The 25937-nt window shown below is 41.7% G+C and overlaps 2 protein-coding genes across 2 annotated transcripts; both read left to right on the top strand.

Annotated features, from left to right (window-relative positions):
* The first annotated feature begins 653 nt into the window (after window positions 1–653).
* Window positions 654–10691, top strand: LOC135468108 (collagen alpha-6(VI) chain-like). Its single transcript, XM_064746175.1, has 12 exons — window positions 654–734; window positions 1306–1406; window positions 3265–3321; window positions 3839–4405; window positions 4922–4987; window positions 5239–5805; window positions 6149–6229; window positions 6920–7474; window positions 7734–8291; window positions 8927–8950; window positions 9194–9757; window positions 10445–10691. Exons 2-12 carry the CDS (start codon window positions 1352–1354, stop codon window positions 10462–10464), a joined length of 3114 nt encoding a protein of 1037 aa, XP_064602245.1. The 5' UTR covers window positions 654–734; window positions 1306–1351; the 3' UTR covers window positions 10465–10691.
* Window positions 10692–15122: 4431 nt separating this feature from the next.
* On the top strand, window positions 15123–22456 carry LOC135467533 (collagen alpha-4(VI) chain-like). Its single transcript, XM_064745304.1, has 10 exons — window positions 15123–15177; window positions 15610–15666; window positions 15987–16553; window positions 17320–17385; window positions 17634–18200; window positions 19411–19519; window positions 20008–20597; window positions 21159–21224; window positions 21473–22039; window positions 22251–22456. The coding sequence occupies exons 1-10, from the start codon at window positions 15123–15125 to the stop codon at window positions 22454–22456; spliced, it is 2850 nt and encodes a 949-aa protein (XP_064601374.1).
* Window positions 22457–25937: the final 3481 nt, after the last annotated feature.

Raw genomic sequence — 25937 nt, 5'->3', positions numbered from 1 at the left:
TGCCACAATCCACCCGCTTATGCTTATAGGGTCTTAAACAAGAAAGCGCGGTTGTAAACACAACAACAATAAAACAAAAATAATTGTTAGAAAATTTATTCTTCATCAAAAAATGGCCATGAAACGCTAAATAGCAGACTTTTTCTCTTTGTACACATGCCTATACTCGTCATTTGTCGAGGACATTGATAATCATATCCCTAACTTTATTGCACTTATTTGTTTGCAATGTAGGAAATATATAACGTAACAGTGACATCAATTTAATTTTCATCGCTATCCTCGGGGTATAAATTTTAGAATCTTGACATCGGCTCAAGGAACTCTCAGCCCCTTATTAGAAAGCTTGAAATGTATATAGCTTGACCCTGGCAAAAGGTCATTCCCACCCGCAGGGACAGGTCCAAATGTTAGAGGTGTCATGACCCTAAAAATTGTTTCAAACCTTTGGACCTGGATCATTTTATGATAACTTATATTCATCACATTGATTCCAGATTAAGTAATCATTGTCAGAAAGCTAAAAATTCCACAATGAATCACCTGTTTGATATAGTATATTTGCTTATGGTATCGACTTGTAAATTTCCCACTGAGCCTCCAGGGAATGTCTAATGTCATCTCCCCTGGGACCCGACAGGTGTATATAACCCCTCGTCTGACCAGTATCAGCCTGTATGTGAAGCAGAAGTGAATTCATATCCCACGGTTCTTCCTTCATAGTCCCCAACAAGGTGAGAATCTCTGAAATTTAATATGTCATTTAAAGTCAGTTGTTGTTGATTATTGATTTTCCTTTTTTCTTATTCACAGCTATATTTGTAATTATTTTTCTATTATATTTTGGGTATGTTTGCCTGATACTTTTTCACGATCTCGTATATCCATTACTAAGTTGAGACCTACATTTTAAAAATTGTGTAGATATCCATAGATAATCTGGAAAAAAAAATTAGAGACCTAAATTAAATGTCGTTAAATTCCAGGTTTTCTTAATTATATATATAAGAGCGAACTGCATCTCTTTGAATGACGCTGCTTAGATTTCAATAAATATTTTATTCCTCAGTTTTTCGGAGACTTAAATTAGGGTTACATATCTGATTTCACCCTTTATCTTTTATAGACCGTATGCTGTACTACACTTATTTCCCTGCGTTTTGCTTTTTCACATTTCAGGCTTAATTTAAAGTCCACAATTCGTAAGTGTATTTCATAATTGCTGTGATTGTCTGTCGGGATCTCAAATAACATTTTTTCCAAGTAGATTTTATGTGTTGTTTTTTTTTTTGTTTTTTTTTACAGTCAGCCAAAACATTAGATAGTGCGATACGGCCTGTTCAACGCAATCATGTTTGGTGTACTGTGCTTTGCAGTCATATCTGCCCTTGCAATTCTGGGGCAAGGTAAGTTTCTCTTTTATTGTAATTAATAAATGAATTAATCAGCTGTTGGAAAAGGTGAACCTCTGTTTGATTATCAACACTTGGATAAGGCAAAGTGTCATTTGTGTGACGTGTTTCCGCTCAAATATCAACACTTGGTCATGGGGATTTTTCCTTGATTCTCAACCTTTGGAAAAGGTGAGATTTTACTCGATTCTCAACAATGTCAACACTCGAAGAAGATTACTTTATGCTGGAGTTTCATGGCTTGACAAAGTCTTTTTTGTGCTTGAACCTGAACGTTTGTAGCCGGTGAGATTCTGTTCGATTCTTAGAGTTTATATCGATCATCATTACTAAGAAAAGGTGGACTTTTCCTGAATTCTCAACAGTCTGGCAAGAAGACTTTGCGCAAACTCCTCAACAGTTCGACAATGTAAGTTTATGCTAGATTTTAAATATTTTTTCAAGGCAGTGTACGTTTTCTGCTTAACTTTCAACACTTGGACAAGGTGATTCAACACTTAGACAAGGTGATTCAGCACTTGGACAAGGTGATTTTGTGATTGATTTCTCAAACATGAACAACGTGAGTACGCGTAAATCTGCGGTTTTGGATGGTGAGTGACGAGAGTCACGAATGAGGAAAATTTATGGTTAAAGGAAGTCTTTGCTGACTAAAACTCATGTTTCTCATTATTTCGGGTTTATCATGAACGTTGCTTGAATAGCGTATGCCGTGAAGAGGAGTTATGTGGTTTGTGATGCTGCTAGAGCAAGTAGATGTATATATTAGCTACGGCTCCTAACATTCGGAAACCAGGCCGAATTTCCATGTTTGGTTTTCAATATTTGAAAGTTTGTTTTAAAGAATCTCAACAATGCTCCATCATAGGAATTTGGATGTACACATTATGACACATCTCATGGGGTTTGCAGGTGACACTTTGATCAAACAGATGCACAATTTTACCTCGTTTATGGAGAGTTGTCACGCTACTTGGGTTTGACAAAATCCACACCAATGAAGTGGAGAGGTATAACTAATCCCGGAAAGGATAACACAACTGAAACAGCTCCGTCTACTTTCATTGTCAGATTTAATTTCATTCTTTGAAAGGCTTGCCTTAATTTCATTCTTTGAAAATATTGCCTTCATCATTAGGTATTGGTAAATATAAAGATCACAGAGATACGACAGATATCGTGCCGCTATATAGGGCTTACGTAGTCCAGAACTAGGTATACATGAAACAAATTTATTGACAGGTTCGAAATAAAAGGTTTTATAATTTATATCTTTCCGATTTCATTGAAATAAATTTGGGAGTTTGTGACTTGGGACTTTTGATGGCGTAAAGAGAGAACTTCGCCGAGTGGAACTGAAAAGAGGAAGCTCTATTATTTGCCAAATGTTCATACTATCCGTGCACGGTGTTTTGATCTTCAATTTGTCATACTGTGGACGAACAAGGTACAGTGCCAGTATTTACAAAAAAAAAACTGTTGTGTTCATTGTTGTAAGGGCTGCTTCGGTGGCCTAATTGATACGGCGTCAAAAAGCAATCAAACCCGGGTCGGGTCATGCCAAAGACTTTAAAAATACTACTTGTTGCTGCCTCGTTTGGCGCTTAGCACTGAGCGGTTAGAGCAAGGAAACAGGGCTGGTTGGCCTGGTGTCAGTATAACTTAACTGGGTGTGGTGTTATTTCTGGTATTTCGGCATGATATTTCAGTGCGGGCGTCACTTTGGCGACATGGACTCACCCTGCCACATGAAGACACAGTATATACTCACACTCAATGATTCCTCGTCGTCATATGACAGAAAAATTGTTAAGTATAATGTTAAACGCCAAGCATTCATTCATTTTTGTAGGTGGTGCGGTAAAGTTTTCGACGAGGATTGTGCCGAAGGCTCACACGGATCACGACGGTAAGGGAATCCTTACTGAAGAAATGAGAAAGGTTTGAGAAAAAGATAGCGGCCCTTTTTGTCATGCAGTAAGATTCTAGGGTATAAATTCTACACAGAAGAAAAATTGTTCAGGCGACGAGACGTGTCAGAGGTGCATGTGTATAGGTGCTTTAATTAGCCAGTACGTGGTATTTGTTGATACAGCTCACGTGATATTGTTTTATTCGGAGTACAGATAGTGGGAGGTAAAGCAGATTTATTCAGCTTTATTCACGGATGATATTTTTTACGGGCACCATCCGGCCCTGCCGGGGGCTTGCCAGCAACCTTGGGATGGTTGAGGGTTTCCCCCAGGCTTTCCCCGGTTTCCTTCCACCATAATGCTGGCCGCCGTGGTATAAGTGAAATATTCTTGACTAGTGATTAAAACACTAATCAAATAAATAAATAAATAAATTTACGGACACACGCTCTTTCCTATAAATTAGTTAAAGTGGACAGCAGCAATGTTCTCATATATAACCTTTATTTGTAGGCACGCTTTGTCCATACAAGGCCGATATCGTCATACTGATGGATGCTTCTAGCAGTATTGGACACGATAACTATCAGGTAATGAAGAACTTCCTTAGAGGCGTTGTTCAGCATTTCGACGTAGGCCAAGACAACGTCCGCGTTGGACTTATCACGTTCAACTTCGGGGCATTGGTCGAATTCAACTTGAACCAGTTCAGTACCAAAGAAGAGGTTCTCCAGGCATTTGATCATGTTCAAGATATACACCAAGGTACAGCCACTCACAGGGCCTTGAAATATGCGCGTGAGATCTCCTTCACGGCCGAGAATGGCGACCGCCCAGATATTCCCAACGTCGCCATTCTGTTGACGGACGGACAATCAACGCATCCAGACAAGACAGCGACAGAACAGGCGCTTCTCAAAGCCGCTGGAGTTCGAGTGTTTGCCATCGGTATTGGCTGGGTGGACGAAGCAGAGTTACGACTCATCGCCAGCGATCCGGTGGACAAATACTTCCACTACGTTAAGGACTTCAGTGGTCTTGACGAGATTCTGGCCGAATTCCAACAAACATCTTGCGCCGGTGAGCAAGTTTAACTGGTACTTGGCGAGGCCTAATGCAGGCCCTATTTCCCTTATAATTTTTGACAAGATTACTCTACAACCAAGATGAAGGAATCGTATGCTCCATATTAAGGCTTTCAGGTTTCTTTTATTTATTTGTCTATCTGATTGTTGTTTAGCGCCGATTCATTTCTTACGGGTGATTTAAGTCCTGTGGTCGTGCTTTGCTATATACTTTCTCCTGTGCAGGAATGAATGAGCACTTGAGTGCGGGCTGTAACTGATCACCTAATGGTTGCATCGGAAAAAGGTCTCGCCATGAGCGACTTTATATGTCTTTTTATTGCACGTATTTATCCAGGTTTCTGAAGAATAGTGCTGCTTTTCAAAAAATTCTGATCGGTTTCGTCGTGTTGTTAACTTTACTGCGGTCATACAATGTTTGATTACGGAGTTCAGTAAATAATAAATAAATAAATATGGTTGAAAAGTTGGGTCATCTTTGACTTGCGTAAATGACGTATCTTTCTTTCAGAGATCACTCGACCTCTACCAACAACTCCAGTTCCCACCACTACGCTAGCACCCACAACAACAACAAGTACGTACTGTCACCATAGAGAGCGGAAAAGATATTTTTGAACGGTTATATATCCCTGCTTTAAGTACTTTTTGTCTTCAGTTGATATCAACTTACATTCTTTAACCGCGTATTAAGGAGTTGCATTTTGTTAGGCGTCATGTATTGAATACCTCTAGAAATGAAATAAATCAACTCAGTCTTATGCTCTCCAGTAAACTACTTCCATTATGAATTAAGAAGGGCGATAAAGAAACCCTCCTTCTTTTCAGAAAAGCCGTGTCCGTATACCGCTGATGTTATGATTCTGATGGACGCGTCCAGCAGTATTGGGCCGGAGAACTTTGAACAGATGAGACAGTTCCTTCTGGGTGTCATCGGCCATTTTGAAATCGGTGAGGACAGAGTTCGAGTAGGCCTTATTACCTTTAATTTCGGCGCAAGACAGGTATTTTACCTCAACACGTACCACACAAAGGAAGAAGTCATTCGAGCCTTTGCCCCGCTTCGAGGTACGGAAGTAGGAACCGCTACCCACGCAGCATTGAGAATTGCTAGAGAGACCGGCTTCACGTCAGAGCATGGGGACCGGCCTGGTATACCCAACATCGCTATTCTGATCACGGATGGAAGGTCTACTCACCCAGACAGAACTGCAACTGAACAGGCGCTTCTGAAGGCAGCGGGCGTCAGAGTGTTTGCTATCGGTATTGGTTGGACAGACGAGAACGAGCTACGCCTGATTGCTAGCGATCCGGACGAACAGTATTTCCACTACGTAAAGAACTTTGATGGGTTGGAAAATATCATGGGAGAATTTCAAGACACCTCTTGCAATGGTATGTCATCGTTTTTGGATACTCATACTCTGATGATTGAATACTTTGGGTCGTTTTGATGATTTATTTCACCAGCCCCGAAAAAGTAGAGACCAAAAAGTATTAAAATGTCTTGTCTCGCCCCCTCCACTACCTGAAAAATAGGCCACGATGGAATTTTTTATTTCACCAGAAACAGAAACAAGGAGTCCCAGATAAATGTGGATCCGAAGGCAAATAATATAGAAATACATTACAGTGTATATCAATTCTAGCACTATCTTTAAGATTCGTGGGTAAAAATTGTTTACCTGAGGAAAATAAAATCTCCAGTTTTAACAAGTGTGTCATTTTAACTTTGCAGATATAACCAGACCCCTTACGTATGTGGAAACGCCCAAGCCCACTCCTCCTCCTGCTAAGCTGAAACCTGGACGCTCAGATCGTAAGTACCTTAGCTTCAGTAATATTTTTCTTTGTTTGCGCAAATCTGACTTATTGCGACTAGCTTTAAATTATGTCATTTTTGTACCAGTGCAGAACCAATAATATGTTTTTGGACATTCACGAGACTAAATTTAGTCCGTACGTATCTGTAAATACATACAGAAGGAGTTTTTGCAAATAAAGAGCTCTGCTGTTGCTGTGAACTCTGTAAATAAATGCTGTGATACATGTAAAGATTGATTTATTTATGCATAGTTTGATTTATGTGTTTTGCGCCGTACACAAGAATATTTCACTTATAGAAGGGCGGCCAGCATGATGATGGAAGGAAAGTGGGCAGAGCGCAGGGGAAATCCTCGATCGTCCGCAGGTTACAGACAGGCCTTTTCACCTAGGGAGAGAAAGCCAGCATGAGCTGGACATAAACTATCGGTGACCGAATTGGTGAGATTTCTGATTGGTAGCTCCATTTGACCGGCCAATGTGGTATCTCCGGGGCTCTACCCGGTTTCCTCCCACCATAATACTGCCGCCGTCGTATAAGGGAAATATTTATGAGTATATCGTAAAACACCTATCAAATATATCAGGCCAACGTGGTACGTCCGAGATATGAAAGGGGTGAGTGGGAGACCTTTATTAGACATTGGTCAGCAAATGATGTAATAGTCTGCTTGATTTTTTCTAGTGTGTTTGTCAAAGGGAGATGTTGTTTTCGTCCTGGACACTTCATCCAGTGTCGGTCCAGCCGGCCTTCAGCGAGAGAAGGAGTTCATCATAGACATTCTGTACGAGTTCGACATCGGGCTTGACAGTGTACGAGTTGCCGTCATCACGTTCGATCTGTTCTCCAGGATAGAGTTCAATCTTGACACGTACACCACAAGAGACGAACTGATATCTGCCATCATGTCCATCACGACTATCCAAGTGGGAACAAATACCCATAAGGCTTTGGATCAGGTCAGAACTGGAGTGCTCGGCACATCCTCGGACAGGCCGGACGTGAAGGACATTGTAGTAGTCGTCACTGATGGTCGATCTAGACAACCAGACTTAACAAGAGACGCCGCCATTGCACTGAAAGCCCAAGGACCCACTGTTTTTGCCGTCGGTGTTGGTAACGTTGACACCACAGAGATAGACACGATCTCGTCTGAGCCCAACTCCCAGCACTCATTCTTTGTCGACGACTTCGACGCGCTGTCTGCCATCAAAGATTCAGTAGTGGACAAAACCTGTGGTAAGTTTGTACTCATGAACGCACAAAGAAAATATTAAACTACACTGTAGAATGGGAAATATTTTGAACAAAAGATTAAACAAAAAAAACGTAACTTTATCTACAGACCTAAATAACATCATAATCAGGCCAGTTAGTAGTCTACAGCTTCCTTTTACGTATAATAAAGCTACTTTATTTAGACTGTCGCTTCATAGAAATGTGGCCCAAAACCCTATTCGTTCAAGTAATATCGAACTTTTGCAATTGTTGGTTTCAGATTACTGCCATGTGGCCGATATGATTATCATCATGGACGCTTCCAGTAGCATTGGTGAAGAAGATTACACCACAATGAAAAACTTTGTCAAAGATTTTCTCCAGTTTTTCGTCATCGGTCAGGAAAGAGTTCGTGTCGGACTCTTAACTTACAATGTCAACCCCCACATTGAGTTCCAGCTAAACTCCTTTTATACTCACGCACCCATGTTTGCTGCCATAGACAATCTGAACCCGACAGCCGTGGGAACCTGGACGGATAAGGCTCTGAAAACGGCCCGCGAGGTGATGCTGACGGAAGTGAACGGGGCCAGGGTGGGAAGCCCAAAGCTTGTCATCACCCTCACGGACGGTCAATCTCGTGATCCTAACGCCACCATAGCACAAGCCAACCTCATGAAGGCAACGGGGGCTCAGATGTTCTCTATCGGCATCGGCAAATGGATCAGTCAAGCTGAGCTGAAAGTTCTGGCCAGCAGGGATGACTATGTGTTCGAAGTGGCAAATTTCGACGGTTTGGCCACTATCGAGGCGCAGCTGCAGAGAAAGACCTGCAATGGTAAGATTTTCCAGTTTTGGTATTGGAATTTGCTTCCTGCCACGTGCAGGAAACTCAGATTGCCGAAGAAGAGATCGTATTTATTGGTTTATTTATCTGATTTGTGTTTTATGCCAAGTGGGAGGAAGTCGGGCAGAGCCCCGTGAAAACCCACGAACATCTGCAGGTTGCTGCCAGATCTTCCAACGTGCGCTCGGAGAGGAAGCCAGCATGAGCTGGACTTGAACTCAAGGTGATCGCAACGCTTAGCTTGCACGTTAACTACCTCGGCCATGGAGGACCCGAGGAGATCGTGTTGCCAAGTATTATGGAGCCATTTCTTTATTTGCAAAACGATTTATGTAATACTTTTGTGTTAAAACAGAGCATATATCGTACCTGACAAACCGTTTGAAATGCTGGGTCACATCAATGCTATTAGGGGCTAGATTTGAATAATTGACAGTAGTTGCCATCTCCCAGTTGATCTGGAGTCAGAAAATTTGATTCTTTTCCATTAATTAAATTCCTATTAATTCCTTTTATTTCATATGACGGCGACAATTATGTGTGCAGGTATAAAACATGAAGGTGGAGTTAATTTTGTGATTAATTCATAAATATTGTTTTGATCTTTTCATGATTTTTCATTACAGCAACAGCAACTCCATGGCCTGTTGGTACGTATTCACATGTACACTGAGTTATTGTAAAAAGAATTCTGCAGATAATATTAAGGCATGTGTGCCCATTCGAATCTCGGTGTTAAACTATTCATATGTAACTCTACAACCTGTATGGCAGATAATTTATTACTTATTTTAGTATTAAGTATCTTTGATGCCGTGTAGACGGACTCTCCGATGCAGTTTTCCGAGGCTAAACCATTTTTATAAATACTTGCCTGAAATTTTTCTTCACAGGTTGTAATGCTGTTGGGGACATAATCTTTGTATTTGACTCTTCCTCGCATATGTCCATCTATGATTTCGAGTTGGCCAAAAACTTCTCAGCGGAACTCGTCAAAGATCTTCGCATTGCCAACAATAAGGCCAGAGTAGGAGCTGTCAAATTCCACGATGACGCTGTCCTTGAATTTCCTTTGAATTTTTCTTATGATAAGTCCACAATCATTAAGTCCCTTCTCCACATCCAGAAGTCTGGGTCCGCATCCAGAGTAGACAAGGCTTTCAACGAACTCCACACCGTGGCTTTCAAGGACTGTTTGGGAGACCGAGACTACGTGCCCAATGTAGCGGTGTTTCTTACTAACGGGAACTTCCAGAATCCGATGAAAGCTGCAGAATACACCATCGCAGCTGCTAATGCTGGTGTTCGAGTTTTCAGCGTAGGTATTGGGAACAAGGTGAACTCCGTGGGAGTGGACATGTTGGCTCCGAGGAACACCGGCGCTCAGTCATTCCTAATCAACGGCCGGACCGACGTCGGGAGGATCCGAAGCGAGCTGCTGTCACACATATGTCACGGTAAGAGCATTAAGTATTTTGTAGAATCCACAAGGAGTACGACCTGGGCAAGCATCAGCTTTATAAGCTGGTAGTTGACTATAATCTATTTTATTTAAATGTATTTATTTTATTTTCTAATCCCAGTAGTATGCGGGACGTATTTTTCCAGCGCGAAATAACAACTGATTGGTAAGCTCCCTCTCTCACTCAGTCCTGTCAGACGGAGCTCTCGGAGGAGATCACAGGGCTTCATATGTATGTGTTCGAGTCCAGTTCCCGCTGATTCGGCTACTACTCCACTTTAATCGTTATGTCAGGTAAAAGGGCCGTTTCCTTTGGGTTCTGTGCGGTTTCCACTGGTTTCTGTCCAGTTTGTGCTGATCTATGGCCAGTTTCCACTGGTTTCTTCGGTTTCCGCTTTTTTCAACCGGTTTTCACTGGTCTCTGTCCAGTTTGCACTGGTCTATGGCCAGTTTGCACTGCTCTGTTTGGTTTACGATGGTTTCTGTCTGTACCTTCGACCGGTACCTACAGGTATCAGTGCGAGCTCCAGTGGAAACGATTAACCTGACTACCGTAGCATTTGCAGGGAATTAAAAAACATCTAGCTCACACGAAATACTGTGAAAGGCCACCAAGCAAAAGAGATATCCTAACGATGTTTATTAGGATGGAGGTGTTAATTATTGTCTCCACTGTTTTCAGACTACAGCCCCTGTCTTTAGAAAAACAAGACACATACAAGCCAATGGCCAAGGCAACCGATGGATATCATGACTTACAGATGAGTGTGTTAATAGGCTGTTCAAATACGTGTACATCAAATTGGGATGGGACAGCCAATGGTCAAGACAATCGATGGACATCATGACTTACAGGTCTACCTCCAATTGTTAGGTTGTCTACTTTTTACATTTATGACTAAATAAAGTCTACAACTTGCTGTACAAGAGGAATGGTGTTTATTCTATAGCTTGAATAACGTGTTTAAGGAGGTCCACATCAAATTAGGATGGGGCAATCGAAATCTCCAATCAACTTGATGTACAGTGAAATCGCCGTGAAATTACAGGAGCTACTTCGCCAATATGAGGGCATTTTACTCCCATTGTGCAAATCCATACATACATATAGCATTAGGCTTTAACCACTGACTTGAATAGTAAAATATAAGAATAACAAGATTTTCGTTTGTCTGCACTCTGGATGCCCTATGAATGACGGATGTGTTTCGGACGTTTTAAGTGGGTTGGCTGTGGTGTGTCGCTAGGAGAAGCCTGTTGTAAATGGGTTGTATCTGGTGTGTTATTGGGAGACACGTGACATAAACGGGTTGTGTTTGGTGTGCCAATGAGAAACACGCGTGTTGTAAATGGGTTGTATCTGGTGTGTTACTGGGAAACACGTGATACAAATGGGTTATGTTTGGTGTGCCGCGTGATGTAAATGGGTTGTATCTGGTGTATTACTGGGAGACACGCGTGATGTAAACGGGTTGTATTTGGTGTGTTGCTGCTACACAAGCGCGTGGGAAATAGGTTGTGCCTGGTGTACAAGAGATGAGAAACATTGGCACATCGTCATGTACGTGACAAGACATCTGCAGTTCCTCGTGTATCTGACAAGACATGGGAGAAACCTTCGCATGTCGTCATGTATCTCGCAAGACATGGGAGAAATCTCCTCAAGTCGCCATGTGTCTGACAATGCTATGGAGAAACCTTCGCTCATCCTCATGTATCTGACCATGCTAGGAGAAAACCTCCACACCTCATCATGTACCTAACAAGTCATCGGATAAACCTCCTCACCTCGACCTGTATCTAACGAGTCATGGGGAAACCTCCGTACATCTATGGCCAGTATAAAGGAGACAACTTCACCTTGTCATGTATCTAACAAATCAGAGGGTAGATACCTCCGCACCTCGCCATGTATATTTGTTTATCCCATCACTGAGTAACCATATAACTAATAATGCAAGGGAGAAACATCCCCATGTCCCCACGCATCCGACAAGACATGAGAGAAACCTCAGCACATCGTCATGTAGATGACAAGACATGAGAGAAACCTCCGTACATCTTCATGTAGATGTAGACATTATTTATTTATTTATTTATTTATTTATTTATGTGATTGGTGTTTTATGCCGTACTCAAGAATATTTCACTTATACGACGGCGGCCAGCATTACGGTGAGAGGAAACCGGGCGGAGCCCGGAGGAAACCCACGACCATCCGCAGGTTGCTGAAGACCTTCCCACTTACAGCCGGAGAGGAAGCGGACCGGCCCGGATAGCACAGTTAGTTCGGGCCTAGATCTTCGGGAGCGGTAGATCCAGGATCGATCCTGGGTCGAGTCACACCTAAGAGGACGTTACAGGCATGAAGGGGATAGTGCAATGACCGGTTGACCCGTATCAGTATAATGGCGCCTTCCTTGCCTTCGGTAGTGAAGGAGCACTATATAAAAGTGAAACAGCACTATATAAAAGAGCAGTGGAAAGCCGTTCTGCGACAAGGAGGCGCATTACATGTACTCTAAGGATTCCTTCGTCGTCGTGTGACTGAAAAATCATTGAGTACGACGTAAAACCCGATGCACTCCCTCACCGGAGAGGAAACCGGCATGAGCTGGGCTTGAACTCACAGCGACCAAATGGATCCTGGGTGCGCGCTAACCATCCGAGTAACAAAGGCCCCTCGACAAGACATGAGAGAAACCTCGTGTGTCTGACAAGACATGGGAGAAACCTCCGCACATCGTCATGTGTCATGACAAGACATGGGAGAAATCTCCGCACCTCGTCATCAGACAGGACATGGGAAAAACCTCCGCAAATTGTCATGTATCTGTCAAGACATGGGAGAAACCTTGACATATCGTCAAGTACCTGACAAGACATCGTCAGATATTGACAAGGCTCCTTATTGCTCGAGCAGATCTCATTGTTCAAACTTTAATAACCCTGACTGTAGATCAGTGTAGAATTTTGCGGCTCACCTCAGAGAAAGATAAGCTAATCGCTGACTACTTCCTTCCCTCTGGCGTTTATTTGTTTGATTTATGTTTAATGCTATACTCAAGATTGTTTTCACCATGGTGGTCGGAAACAATGGTTCACGGGCTAACCCATTGAACTTATGATAAGTTACTGACCAAATTTCTCACGTCACACGTAAATACTTGTACTAGCCGTACCTGAGAAGGTCTTGCAGCAACCTTTCCTCCCACCAGTGCTAGCCGCCGTCGTATAAGTGAAATATTCTCCAGTACGGCGTAAAACACCAACTAGATAAATAAACAAAATAAATAATCAAATAAATAAATAAACGCCAATCAAATAAATACATAAACGCTTGTACCAGTCCTCAACGAACGTATGGCTGCGTAAGCGACAGGAGCGCCGTTGGTCGCTTATTGCCACTAAAGCTCTTGGGAAAGTGAAAGCGGGGAATTGTAGAAATGCCCTGGCCACTTCCTGCATTGAATTTGCAACACCTATTCCAACGTTTTGGAGTCGTAGAGGTTTTATTCCAATGCGCATTGCCATTAGTGATCCTTTTGTTAAAACATATCGAGAAATATAGCATATGGAAGACTTAGCATTGATTTATGTAGCCATCTAGTAACACAGATTTGTTTGTAGAGGGATTGTATATTGACGGTTTGTTGATATGGGAACTCTCTTCAAGGCAAAGTTCTTGGACGCTGGCGGATACACCACGTCGACTTGTTTATTCAAAAGGAAATATGTCAGTTGTCGTAGATAGTTGTCAGGAAAATGTTTTATAAGACTGACAACGTAGCAATGGGCTCAGATGCCTACTAACTTTTATACAGCTTCACCCTGACCCAGCAGTATAATACTCCCATGGCGTCGGTCAGACGTAAGAAGCGTGTCATGACCTAAAGGTTTGTATAAAGTTTTCGACCTGGGACTTATCTTTTCCAATCATTCGTCTCACTTATCGGTGCGCTGTTTTAGAAGAATAGGAATTTCGATATGAAGGGGTGATTTATTTTGTTCCTGATTCCTTGCATGCCCCCCTGGGGTTTGGAATGCCATGATCCCCGGGTCCAGGTTGGCCTATAAATTCCTGTACCATGTCACAACCCTTACACCGGAGTCAGGAATCTGATCACAGGTCACTTAACCATACCTCTCCTGGATTTCACCAAGGTGAGAAGGTAGAAATAACGTTTATTTATGACTATAACATTTTAATAATTTATTTTGGCACTTGGTGGATCATATGAGAGTACGTGATCGAATCCAACCGTGATTGAATTTAGCACAAATGTGGCTTTGTGTCTGGAAGATTTTGTGATAAAGGTTTGTTTTCTTTTCACCCGAGTCTATTTGATGTCGAATATTATACATCCATGTCAGGAAACACAAAGTTTACGCGAAAGGTTGTATAACCATCAGTTTGGCAAAATAAATACGACGTTACAAATCTATATAATTTAAGTCTCTAAACGAAAAGACAGGGATAGGTGAATTTTTATGTAATATTTAATGTTCCCCTTACCCATCGCTAGTTACCTGGTATAGTCTGTTATATGCAGTCTGGAATATTTTGTCAGCTTTTAAATGCCAGTTATCTAAACGGAAAAAAAAACCCAGCGAAATACGCCCATTTTCAGGATTGATCTGCATTAGGCCTATACACGTAGATGGATGTCTTGAGTGTATATCAGATAAACTAACTTATTCGACAATATCACAAATTTCTTCAATACTCGTACTCAAGAGTATTTTAGCGGTTTGGTGACGATCAGCTTCATGAGGACAAAATCAAGTAGAGCCCATACGCAACAGTCCTTTCCATTTTAATATCTGACAAAACTCAACAGGCAATCTGTCCTCCGGAGTCAAGTTTAGGGTCGGAGAATGGCTCGTGTAAACAACCAACCTAGGTCAAATGGAAATTATTGTTGAAAATATCCCTATGCAGGCTTCGTAATAGAGTAACTGCATTTTTTTAAATTTTATCTATTTGCTTGTATTTTATTTAACGCCGTACTCTAGTTTTCACTCATGTGACGGCGGTCAATTTTATCCGTGGGAGAAACCGGAGTGTCCGGAGTAAACCATTGATCTTCGCCAGAAACAGGTTCTCCTGACTTAAGGCCGCTGCTCAAAAAACGAGAGCTGGGTTCGAACACTCGACCTCATTGGTCAACGACATGCTAGCTGCAGCAAAACGACGCTTTAATCATCCGGCACAGGAGGCTGGCCGTATTGAAGGCACAAGATGATGCTCAGTTGGATGATGTAAGCGAACCAGAAAAACCTACCAGTCGTAATTGTTTTGTTTTGTACAGCCAATCAAGAGATCTGTGCAAGTGTAGAAGTTTTACTGCTGACCAGTCATGCTTAGTGTGGCCTTTTTGGCTGTCTTGTCCGCCATTGCAACACTTGGACAGGGTAAGTCCTCAACTAAACATATATCTTTCAGGAGAATATAAAATATTTGGGGAAATGTGAAACAATCAATGTGCAAGCCTAGTGATGTCAGCGAAGCTACTTTCAAACCTAAGTCAACTTCCGCTGTGTAGTTTTCGAGAAATAGAGCCACACTGTGTCGGGATCGTCATGTTAAAAAGATACACAATTGTCATATGAGCGAAACATCGTTGTTCAAAGATGGGCTCATGGAGGAAATAATCGTCAATGTAACAAACATGTACAAACCCTAACACAATAAATTGGTTTCGTCTTTAGCATTTGTCGACACATTGTCTCATCTCCTTTCTGAGCTTATGGAATGGCTCGTCCACTTACAGTGAATTCTTTTAGAGACAAACTAACCTACAATGCTGATAATCACACTGCTAATTGTTGTGTTCATTGTTTAAGGTGGCACAGTGAAGTCGTTCACGGAAGTGGCCCCGAAGACTCATACAGATCATGATGGTAAGATGGCACAGCATTCATCGTCTAAGTGTACTGAGGAATTAATCACAACATGATTACAATTTCTACACAATATTGAGAAAACAACTAAGATAAAGCTGTGAACCCGTATGGTATAGGTTGATTGCTTGGTGCTTGACGCCGTGCTTAAGAATATTTCAGTTGGCATTCGGGTTTTAAATTGCAACCAAATGTACCTTTTAGATGATTCTGTTAGTAAGGGAATTGTTTTCTGGATTTTCAGAGTTTTTCTCCTTGATAACAAACTGTACATTGAAATCCACATCAATCCCTCAGTGTTTTAATACCTCTGTTTGTAGGAACGCTTTGTCCATACAAGGCCGACATCGTCATACTGATGGATGCCTCCAGCAGCATTGGACCAGAAAACTACCTGGTAATGAAGAACTTCCTTAGAGGCGTTGTTCAGCATTTCGACGTAGGCCAAGACAACGTCCGCGTTGGACTTATCACGTTCAACTTCGGGGCATTGGTCGAATTCAACTTAAACCAGTTCAGTACCAAAGAAGAGGTTCTCCAGGCATTTGATCATGTTCAAGGCATACACGAAGGTACAGCCACTCACAGGGCCCTGAAATATGCGCGTGAGATCTCCTTCACGGCCGAGAATGGCGACCGCCCGGATATCCCCAACGTCGCCATTTTGTTGACGGATGGACAATCAACGCATCCAGACAAGACAGCGACAGAACAGGCGCTTCTCAAGGCCGCTGGAGTCCGGGTGTTTGCCATCGGTATTGGCTGGGTGGACGAAGCAGAGTTACGACTCATCGCTAGCGATCCCGTGGACAAATACTTCCACTACGTTAAGGACTTCAGTGGTCTTGACGAGATTCTGGCCGAATTCCAGCAAACATCTTGCGCCGGTGAGTCAGTCCAGGGAGCACGTACAACCCCAATCGCCTGAAACCGGTTAATATTTTCAATACATCGTTTTAAAAAATTTTCCAAAAGGAATCAGACGGTAAATATTAAACACTCATTTGGCACGTTCATATACTGCGTGTACACTTTGATAGGCTACAGGAAATCCTAGGAGAGTTTCAAGACACCTCTTGTAATGATAGGTGTTTCTATGGTTTTAGTGTGTGTTCAAAGTTAATGACAATAGGATCGGTTGTATTTGGTGGCCATTACAGCTGATCACAACAGTTTTACAGATATTCTCACGTGTCACCGGTGTAAGGAATAATTTAAAACTTTACTGCGTGTAGACATTTCTATAATTTCCAGGTACTTGAATCTACAACTTCTTGTGAATGTTTGTTCCCTTAAGACATTGTTTTTCCGCATTGCATCAACTTCCATTTTCCCGTGGAACAAATGTTTATTCTGCTGCCAGTGCATGTTGTTAAGGTAGTAATTGCTGCTTAATGCAGAATGAACCACATGGTAAATTTAATGGAAAGGTCATTGTCATTCTTGATCCTCAATTCCGTTTAAATTTTAAACGAGGGCGGTTTACATTCTAAGACTGGGATTCACACAAGTTGTATTTGGATTTATCCGCACATAATTACAGGGTAATGTCTTGTAAAACAAGATATCATTGTGTATTACAAGTATATTGTCGTCGTCTTTACCATCTTCTTTCTAGTAATCCAGTATTTTCCTCGATAATCCTGCTTTCAGAGATCACCCGACCAATTCCAACAACGCCCTTACCGACGACAACCTTGGCACCGATAACTACAACAAGTGAGTATTATTTCAACAGTTTGTCGATGTTATCCTCCATATATGACCCATCGTAATCATGAATAGCTTATCTAACCTGGATCTGCCTTTCCATGGTCCTCTCAAATAGCCCTTCGTCTAAATCGACATTCTTACAAATAATAACTCTTCAATGGGAACGAGTTTTACCAAAAAACCAGCGTGCAGTGGGACTGGAGAGAAAATTGCAAAGAAACAAAATCCGTTGCCAATACAGCCGTACCTTTCAGAAAAACCTTGCCCATATGCCGCCGATGTTATGATTCTGATGGACGCATCCAGCAGTATCGGACCGGAGAACTTTGAAAAGATGAGACAGTTCCTTCTGGGTGTCATCGGCCATTTTGAAATCGGTGAGGACAGAGTTCGAGTAGGACTGATAATCTACAACCACGGCGCGAGATTCGAGTTTTACCTCAACACCTACCATACGAAGGAGGAAGTCGTGAGCGCCTTTGCTCCTCTCCAAGGCACAGAAGTAGGAACCGCTACCCACGCTGCACTGAGAATCGCTCGAGAGACTGGCTTCACGTCAGAGCATGGGGACCGACCTGGTATACCCAACATCGCTATTCTGATCACGGACGGAAGGTCAACTCACCCAGACCAAACTGCATCAGAACAGGCGCTTCTGAAGGCGGCGGGCGTCAGAGTGTTTGCAATCGGTATTGGATGGACAGATGAGAACGAACTACGCCTGATCTCTAGCGATCCGGACGAACGCTATTTCCACTATGTCGACAACTTTGATGGGCTACAGGAAATCCTAGGAGAGTTTCAAGACACCTCTTGTAATGGTAGGTGTTTCTATGGTTTTAGTGTGTGTTCAAAGTTAATGACAATAGGATCGGTTGTATTTGGTGCCCATTACAGTTCATCACAACAGTTTTACAGAATTTTCACGTGTCACCGGTGTAAGGAATGATTTAAAACTTTAAAACTGTTTACGCCATTGTTTTATGGGTGTTTTATGATTTACGCGTTTATACATTATTGCACATTTATTCATTTACAGATATAACTCGACCAAACTCCAATGCCGTAACAGTCACCGTTACCCCTGCTCCTGCCAGCCTTAAATCTGGTAATGTGGTTTTATCGTTTTTCCTGATTTTGGGTCAGAGAGAAATTATGTTTTCGATCTGGACACTATAATGGCTGAAAACAATGAAGTCCTTTGACCTGTGACGACTGCATGCAATATGTGCCAGTCTTCAGTGACAAAAGTTCATTGAAATTTATGCTGTGACATTTTTCTCAGTATATTTAAAGGTTAAAACAAATTTTTATGGTAAAGATTGGTTTGTTTGTGTTGACATCCACACTTTATAGTAGCTCGACACTATGGCCTCTTGGTAAGTGATAGATGAATCAATGTAAGACAGATTGAAGAAAACTTGATAGAACCGGTATCACTACCGTATTCACAATATTTAAACCCAGCGCAAAATGTTGCAATAACCAAAATAAATCTAGCCAAGATTGTTCTTTTAACAGTTATGTCATTATTAATTGAGTCATGCTTAGTGTGGTGTTTTGGGCTGTCTTGTCCGCCATTGCAACACTTGGACAAGGTAAGTTCTCAAATAAAAATACATCTTGGGGAACAATATTAAAGATGTTGTGGAAATGTAAAACAATCAATGTGCAAGCCTGGTGATATGAGCGAAGCCATTTCCATTCCTGAAACAACTTCCGCTGTGTTGTTGTCGTGAAATAGAGCCACACTGTGTCGGGATCGTCATGTTAAAAAGACACACAATTGTCATATGAGCGAAACATCGTTGTTCAAAGATGGGCTCATGGAGGAAATAATCGTCAATGTGAAAAACATGTACAAACCCTAACACAATAAATTGGTTTCGTCTCTAGCATTTGTCGACACATCGTCTCGTTTCCTTTCTGAGCTTATGGAATGGCTCGTCCACTTACTGTGAGTTCTTGTAGAGACAAACTAACCTACAATGCTGATAATCACACTGCTAATTGTTGTGTTCATTGTTTAAGGTGGCACAGTGAAGTCGTTCACGGAAGTGTTCCCGAAGACTCATACAGATCATGATGGTAAGATGGCTCAGCATTCATCGTCTAAGTGTACTGAGGAATTAATCACAACGTGATGTCAGAAAGTTTTGCCAGAAAGACCGGCTGATTGCAGTTTTGTAAAAATAAAAATTACACAATTGATTGTTTACAGATGTAGAATTCTTAGAAATATCACAAAATGAAAGATTTGAAGAATTTTATTCACTTCATTCCTCGGTCTAACTGTAGTAATCGCCTTGATAATTTAATGTTTTCCTACTAGCAACTATGAAACCGATGTCTGGGATGGAGGTACCACGGGTCATTGCAAGTGTAGTTACAATTTCTACACAATATTGAGAAAACAACTAAGATAAAGCTGTGAACCCGTATGGTATAGGTTGATTGCTTGGTGCATGACGCCGTGCTTAAGAATATTTTAGTCGGCAGTCGGGTTTTAAATTGCAACCGAAATGTACCTTTTAGATGATTCTGTTAGTAAGGGAACTGTTTTCTGGATTTTCAGAGTTTTTCTCCTTGATAACAAACTGTACATTGAAATCCACATCAATCCCTCAGTGTTTTAATACCTCTGTTTGTAGGAACGCTTTGTCCATACAAGGCCGATATCGTCATACTGATGGATGCCTCCAGCAGCATTGGACCAGAAAACTACCTGGTAATGAAGAACTTCCTTAGAGGCGTTGTTCAGCATTTCGACGTAGGCCAAGACAACGTCCGCGTTGGACTTATCACGTTCAACTTCGGAGCATTGGTCGAATTCAACTTAAACCAGTTCAGTACCAAAGAAGAGGTTCTCCAGGCATTTGATCATGTTCAAGGCATACACGAAGGTACAGCCACTCACAGGGCCCTGAAATATGCGCGTGAGATCTCCTTCACGGCCGAGAATGGCGACCGCCCGGACATCCCCAACGTCGCCATTTTGTTGACGGACGGACAATCAACGCATCCAGACAAGACAGCGACAGAACAGGCGCTTCTCAAGGCCGCTGGAGTCCGGGTGTTTGCCATCGGTATTGGCTGGGTGGACGAAGCAGAGTTACGACTCATCGCCAGCGATCCGGTGGACAAATACTTCCACTACGTTAAGGACTTCAGTGGTCTTGACGAGATTCTGGCCGAATTCCAGCAAACATCTTGCGCCGGTGAGTCAGTCCAGAGAGCACGTACAACCCCAATCGCCTGAAACCGATTAATATTTTCAATACATCGTGTTAGAAAATTTTCCAAAAGGAATCAGACGGTAAATATTAAACACTCATTTGGCACGTTCATATACTGCGTGTAGACATTTCTATATTTTCCAGGTACTTGAATCTACAACTTCTTGTGAATGTTTGTTCCCTTAAGACATTGTTTTTCCACATTGCATCAACTTCCATTTTCCCGTGGAACAAATGTTTATTCTGCTGCCAGTGCATGTTGTTAAGGTAGTAATTGCTGCTTAATGCAGAATGAACCACATGGTAAATTTAATGGAAAGGTCATTGTCATTCTTGATCCTCAATTCCGTTTAAATTTTAAACGAGGGCGGTTTACATTCTAAGACTGGGATTCAGACAAGTTGTATTTGGATTTATCCGCACATAATTACAGGGTAATGTCTTGTAAAACAAGATATCATTGTGTATTATAAGCATACTGTCGTCGTCTTTACCATCTTCTTTCTAGTAATCCAGTATTTTCCTTGATAATCCTACTTTCAGAGATCACCCGACCAATTCCAACAACGCCCTTACCGACGACAACCTTGGCACCGATAACTACAACAAGTGAGTGTTATTTCAACAGTTTGTCGATGTTATCCTCCATATATGACCCATCGTAATCATGAATAGCTTATCTAACTTGGATCTTCCTTTCCATGGTCCTCTCAAATAGCCCTTCGTCTAAATCGACATTCTTACAAATAATAAAGCTTCAATGGGAACGAGTTTTACCAAAAAACCAGCGTGCAGTGTGACTGGAGAGAAAATTGCAAAGAAACAAAATCCGTTGCCAATACAGCTGTACCTTTCAGAAAAACCTTGCCCATATGCCGCCGATGTTATGATTCTGATGGACGCATCCAGCAGTATCGGACCGGAGAACTTTGAAAAGATGAGACAGTTCCTTCTGGGTGTCATCGGCCATTTTGAAATCGGTGAGGACAGAGTTCGAGTAGGACTGATAATCTACAACCACGGCGCGAGATTCGAGTTTTACCTCAACACCTACCATACGAAGGAGGAAGTCGTGAGCGCCTTTGCTCCTCTCCAAGGCACAGAAGTAGGAACCGCTACCCACGCTGCACTGAGAATCGCTCGAGAGACAGGCTTCACGTCAGAGCATGGGGACCGACCTGGTATACCCAACATCGCTATTCTGATCACGGACGGAAGGTCTACTCACCCAGACCAAACTGCATCAGAACAGGCGCTTCTGAAGGCGGCGGGCGTCAGAGTGTTTGCAATCGGTATTGGATGGACAGATGAGAACGAACTACGCCTGATCTCTAGCGATCCGGACGAACGCTATTTCCACTATGTCGACAACTTTGATGGGCTACAGGAAATCCTAGGAGAGTTTCAAGACACCTCTTGTAATGGTAGGTGTTTCTATGGTTTTAGTGTGTGTTCAAAGTTAATGCCAATAGGATCGGTTGTATTTGGTGCCCATTACAGCTCATCACAACAGTTTCACAGAATTCTCACGTGTCACCGGTGTAAGGAATGATTTAAAACTGTTTACGCCATTGTTTTATGGGTGTTTTATGATTTACGCGTTTATACATTATTTGCATATGTATCCATTTGCAGATATAACTCGACCAAACACCAATGCCGTAACAGTCACCGTTACCCCTGCTCCTGCCAGCCTTAAATCTGGTAATATGGTTTTATCGTTTTACCAGATTGTCGGTGAAAGGGAACTGTTATTTTCGTCCAAGATACCACGATGGCTGAAACCAATGAAATCCCTTGCCCTGGCACGGCTACATGCAATATGTGCCCGTCTTCAGTGACAAAACTTCTGTTTTCCATACAAACCTGAAATTTATGCATATATTTAAAAGTTAAATAAACTTTAATGGTAAAGATTGGTTTGTTTGTGCTGACATCCACACTTTATAGTAGCGCAACGCTAAGGCTTCTCGGTAAGTATTAGATGAATCAATGTAAGTCAGATTGAGGAAAACTTGATAGAACCGGTATTCCTACCGTATTCACAATATTTAAAATACAGCGAAAAATGTTGCAATAGCTGAAATAAACTTACCCAAGATTGTTCTTGTAACAGTTATGGCATTGTTAATAGGGTGATGGCACTAACAAAACATAACAGTCCATGTGCCTCCATATTTCATTAACAACATCACAGGTGTTTACTTTAGTGTGTCTTATATATATATAATTAAATGTATAATTAAATGTGCCTTGAATATGTGTACAACTGGTATTTACTCCAGATTGTTCTTTCTTGTTGTCCATAGGTTGTAATGTAATCGGAGATATCGTCTTTGTATTTGACTCCTCCGTCGACATTTCAAGTCTTGATTTCGAGCTGGCCAAAAACTTCTCAGCGGAACTCGTCAAAGATCTTCGCATTGCTCACAATAAGGCAAGGATAGGAGCTGTCAAATTCCACGATGACGCTGTCCTTGAATTTCCTTTGAATTTCTCCTATGAGAAGTCCAAAATCATGAAGTCCCTTCTCCACATCCAGAAGTCTGGGTCCACATCCAGAGTGGACAAGGCTTTCAATGAACTCCACACTGTGGCTTTCAAGGACTGTTTGGGAGACCGAGACTACGTACCCAATGTTGCGGTGTTTCTTACCAACGGGAAATTCCATAATCCGGTGAAAGCTGCGGAACACGCGATTACAGCTGCTAATGCTGGTGTTCGAGTTTTCAGCGTAGGTATTGGGAACAAGGTAGACTCGGCGGGAGTGAGCATGTTGATTCAGGGGAACACTGCTGTCCAAGCATTCCTAGTCAACAGCTGGACTGACGTCGGAAAGGTCCGCAGCGAACTGCTTTCGCACTTATGTCACGGTAAGTGGACTTTATGTTCAGAGTTCACAATAACTGTTCTGGGAGGTTACAATTTGTAAATGGTGACGGAAAGGGCTCCTCGGACAGGAAAATGTGTGATTCTGGGGATGGTTGTTCAAAAGTGTATTAATTAAGTTACACCTGTCGTAAATGTTAATACCATATTCATCCTTATACGAAGTAAATAACACTTGAATGCCGTGCCCCTGTGTAATAATTTTCCCTTTGGGCGTGGCATTGCGGTGGCTTTTCTAAATAACCAATAACACAAATAGCAAGCTGTTCTAAAATTGTTAAAAAGTGAGGATATACTTGGCCTGAAAACCATAATAAGTATTTAGAACCCGGATTTAGCAGTTGAGCTTGCACCATAGAACATAAGCATGATGTGCTGTACATAGTGTAACGGGACATTTGTCATTCTGAATGCACCACCCACTCCCACCTTTCAAGCAAATCAGTGTAACAGGTATTCCTCTTTTCTTTTCAGACTACAGCCCCTGCCACTAAAACGCGTTGTGTGCACTGGACAATTTATTCAGATAATCCAAACCTGATTGTTTGGCTTTCTCAGGAGGTTATCAACGCTAGATTCGTAGGTTCTTTAGCCAGCAGTGGTTAATAAATAAATAAAGTGTACAATTTGCTACTGTTTACGTCTTACGTTCGTCAAAGACCAATTGTCTTCCAGCAGAACATGTAAGTGTGTACGTCACGCAGAGGAAAGGATGTCAGCAGCTTGCCATAGATCTGTGGTTTGTCCTTGTCACTTTGGTTCTTTGAACTATGATGAAACTGACCTCCATGGAATAAGTGAAATAAATAAGCATGGCTTTAAAAATAAATAAATATTTATATAAATAATAAATAAAAAAGTATACAAATAAATTTTAAAAACTCAGGGTAAAACGGATTTAGATCATGGAATTTTTAACAAAACGACTGATTCATCGCTCTACTCAGGAAGTTTTCAATTCATGACGGCGGTCAGGCTTATGGGTAGAGGAAACGGGAGTGCCCTGAGTAAACCACCCACTTTCAGCAGATATCTGAAAAGCCTCTCGACTTCAGCCCGCAGCAAAAACTGGTGTAGAACTGACCAATGACCTGATAGTAGAGGAAAGCCAACGCAAAAATCACCTGAGGCATTAATAGTGCCATCTAACCCCAAGGATTCTGTCATCTTTAACAATAACCTTGCATTTTAGAAGCCAATGCTGATTCCACTGAATTCTTAATTAACAATACCAGGTGTAGATTAAAGAAAATATTACATAATTCATCGGATATGACATTATTTCCAAGCAACTTGGACATAGGTCTATTTAAAGTTTAAGTTTAAATTGAATATTTTAAGTTTATGCCGCAAATGGTCTTCCATACTTGATATCCATTTTTCTGTTCAGGTCAACCCCGGCAGGTGGGGCAAAGTTCACCTCATGTGTCTATTGTCTGGCGATAAGCTGATGTCTATCACCTTTGACCTCCAAACACTTCACCTGTAGACCACAACAGGGAGTGTCCACTGAATACTGCTAAGATAGATTTTGATAGAATTCGCGGTCTTTTACTTATATAACAATCTACATGCCTATTGATTGTCATGCTATCAAAATACTGATCATTTCCTTCAATTAAATTGACCATTAATAATTACGTGAAGACTCATCGTGGATACTCAGGATCGAGTGAATTTTCAATAAAAACTTCAGGATTAAAATTTTTTCATGCCCCGAGAGGTAATCCATTTAAGCCAGGAATCTATGCGATAGGATCGGGAACAAAATATGCATTTTAATGGTGATTTGTTAAACACTTCGCCATACTGAACAGAGGATACGATACATATTGATATGGTTGGGTTTATTTGTTTCACAGTAATGTATAAGTACACATGCAGGCAAAACCTAGGAATACATGTTTCATGTGTGGATTGTGTAAAACTTTAAGAGTTGCAGACGAACTAACTTCCCCCACAAAAAGACAAAAAGCTTCTGACCTGGATCTAATGTAAACAAAAAATGGCTAGGTTACAATACTTAGTCAAACAAGACCGTTCATTGAGTCCATGAAAATCCTGATCTCTCCGTTTTTAGCTAGAGGTAGCAGAGGGCAGAATTTTATTATAGTTTTCGTGTTACGACTGTAACACAAAATTCAATCAGAAATTCGCACTCGTCAGGTGTTTGGCATATACAGGTGACAAACCAATTTATACAATCTAACTTTACACATGTATAAGTCGGAGGGACCTAGCCATTCGTGATAAAACTCAGTTAGAAAACAAAAAAAGGATGTTGTTACTTTGGCGGGTTCCTGTTAACAACTGAATCGTCCCCAAACTCGCGACCAGCTGAATCTTTGTAACCTCGACTTCAGACGTGAACGCGTGTGCATACAAGTGGTGACATGGCGTCCTGGAGTAACACAGTTGTCTGCTTGTCTGTGG

This window comes from Liolophura sinensis, chromosome 6, assembly GCF_032854445.1.
Source record: "Liolophura sinensis isolate JHLJ2023 chromosome 6, CUHK_Ljap_v2, whole genome shotgun sequence".
Lineage (NCBI taxonomy): Eukaryota > Metazoa > Mollusca > Polyplacophora > Chitonida > Chitonidae > Liolophura > Liolophura sinensis.
The sequence above is the reverse complement of the archived record's forward strand: the minus strand, read 5'-3'. Positions and strand labels throughout refer to the sequence as shown.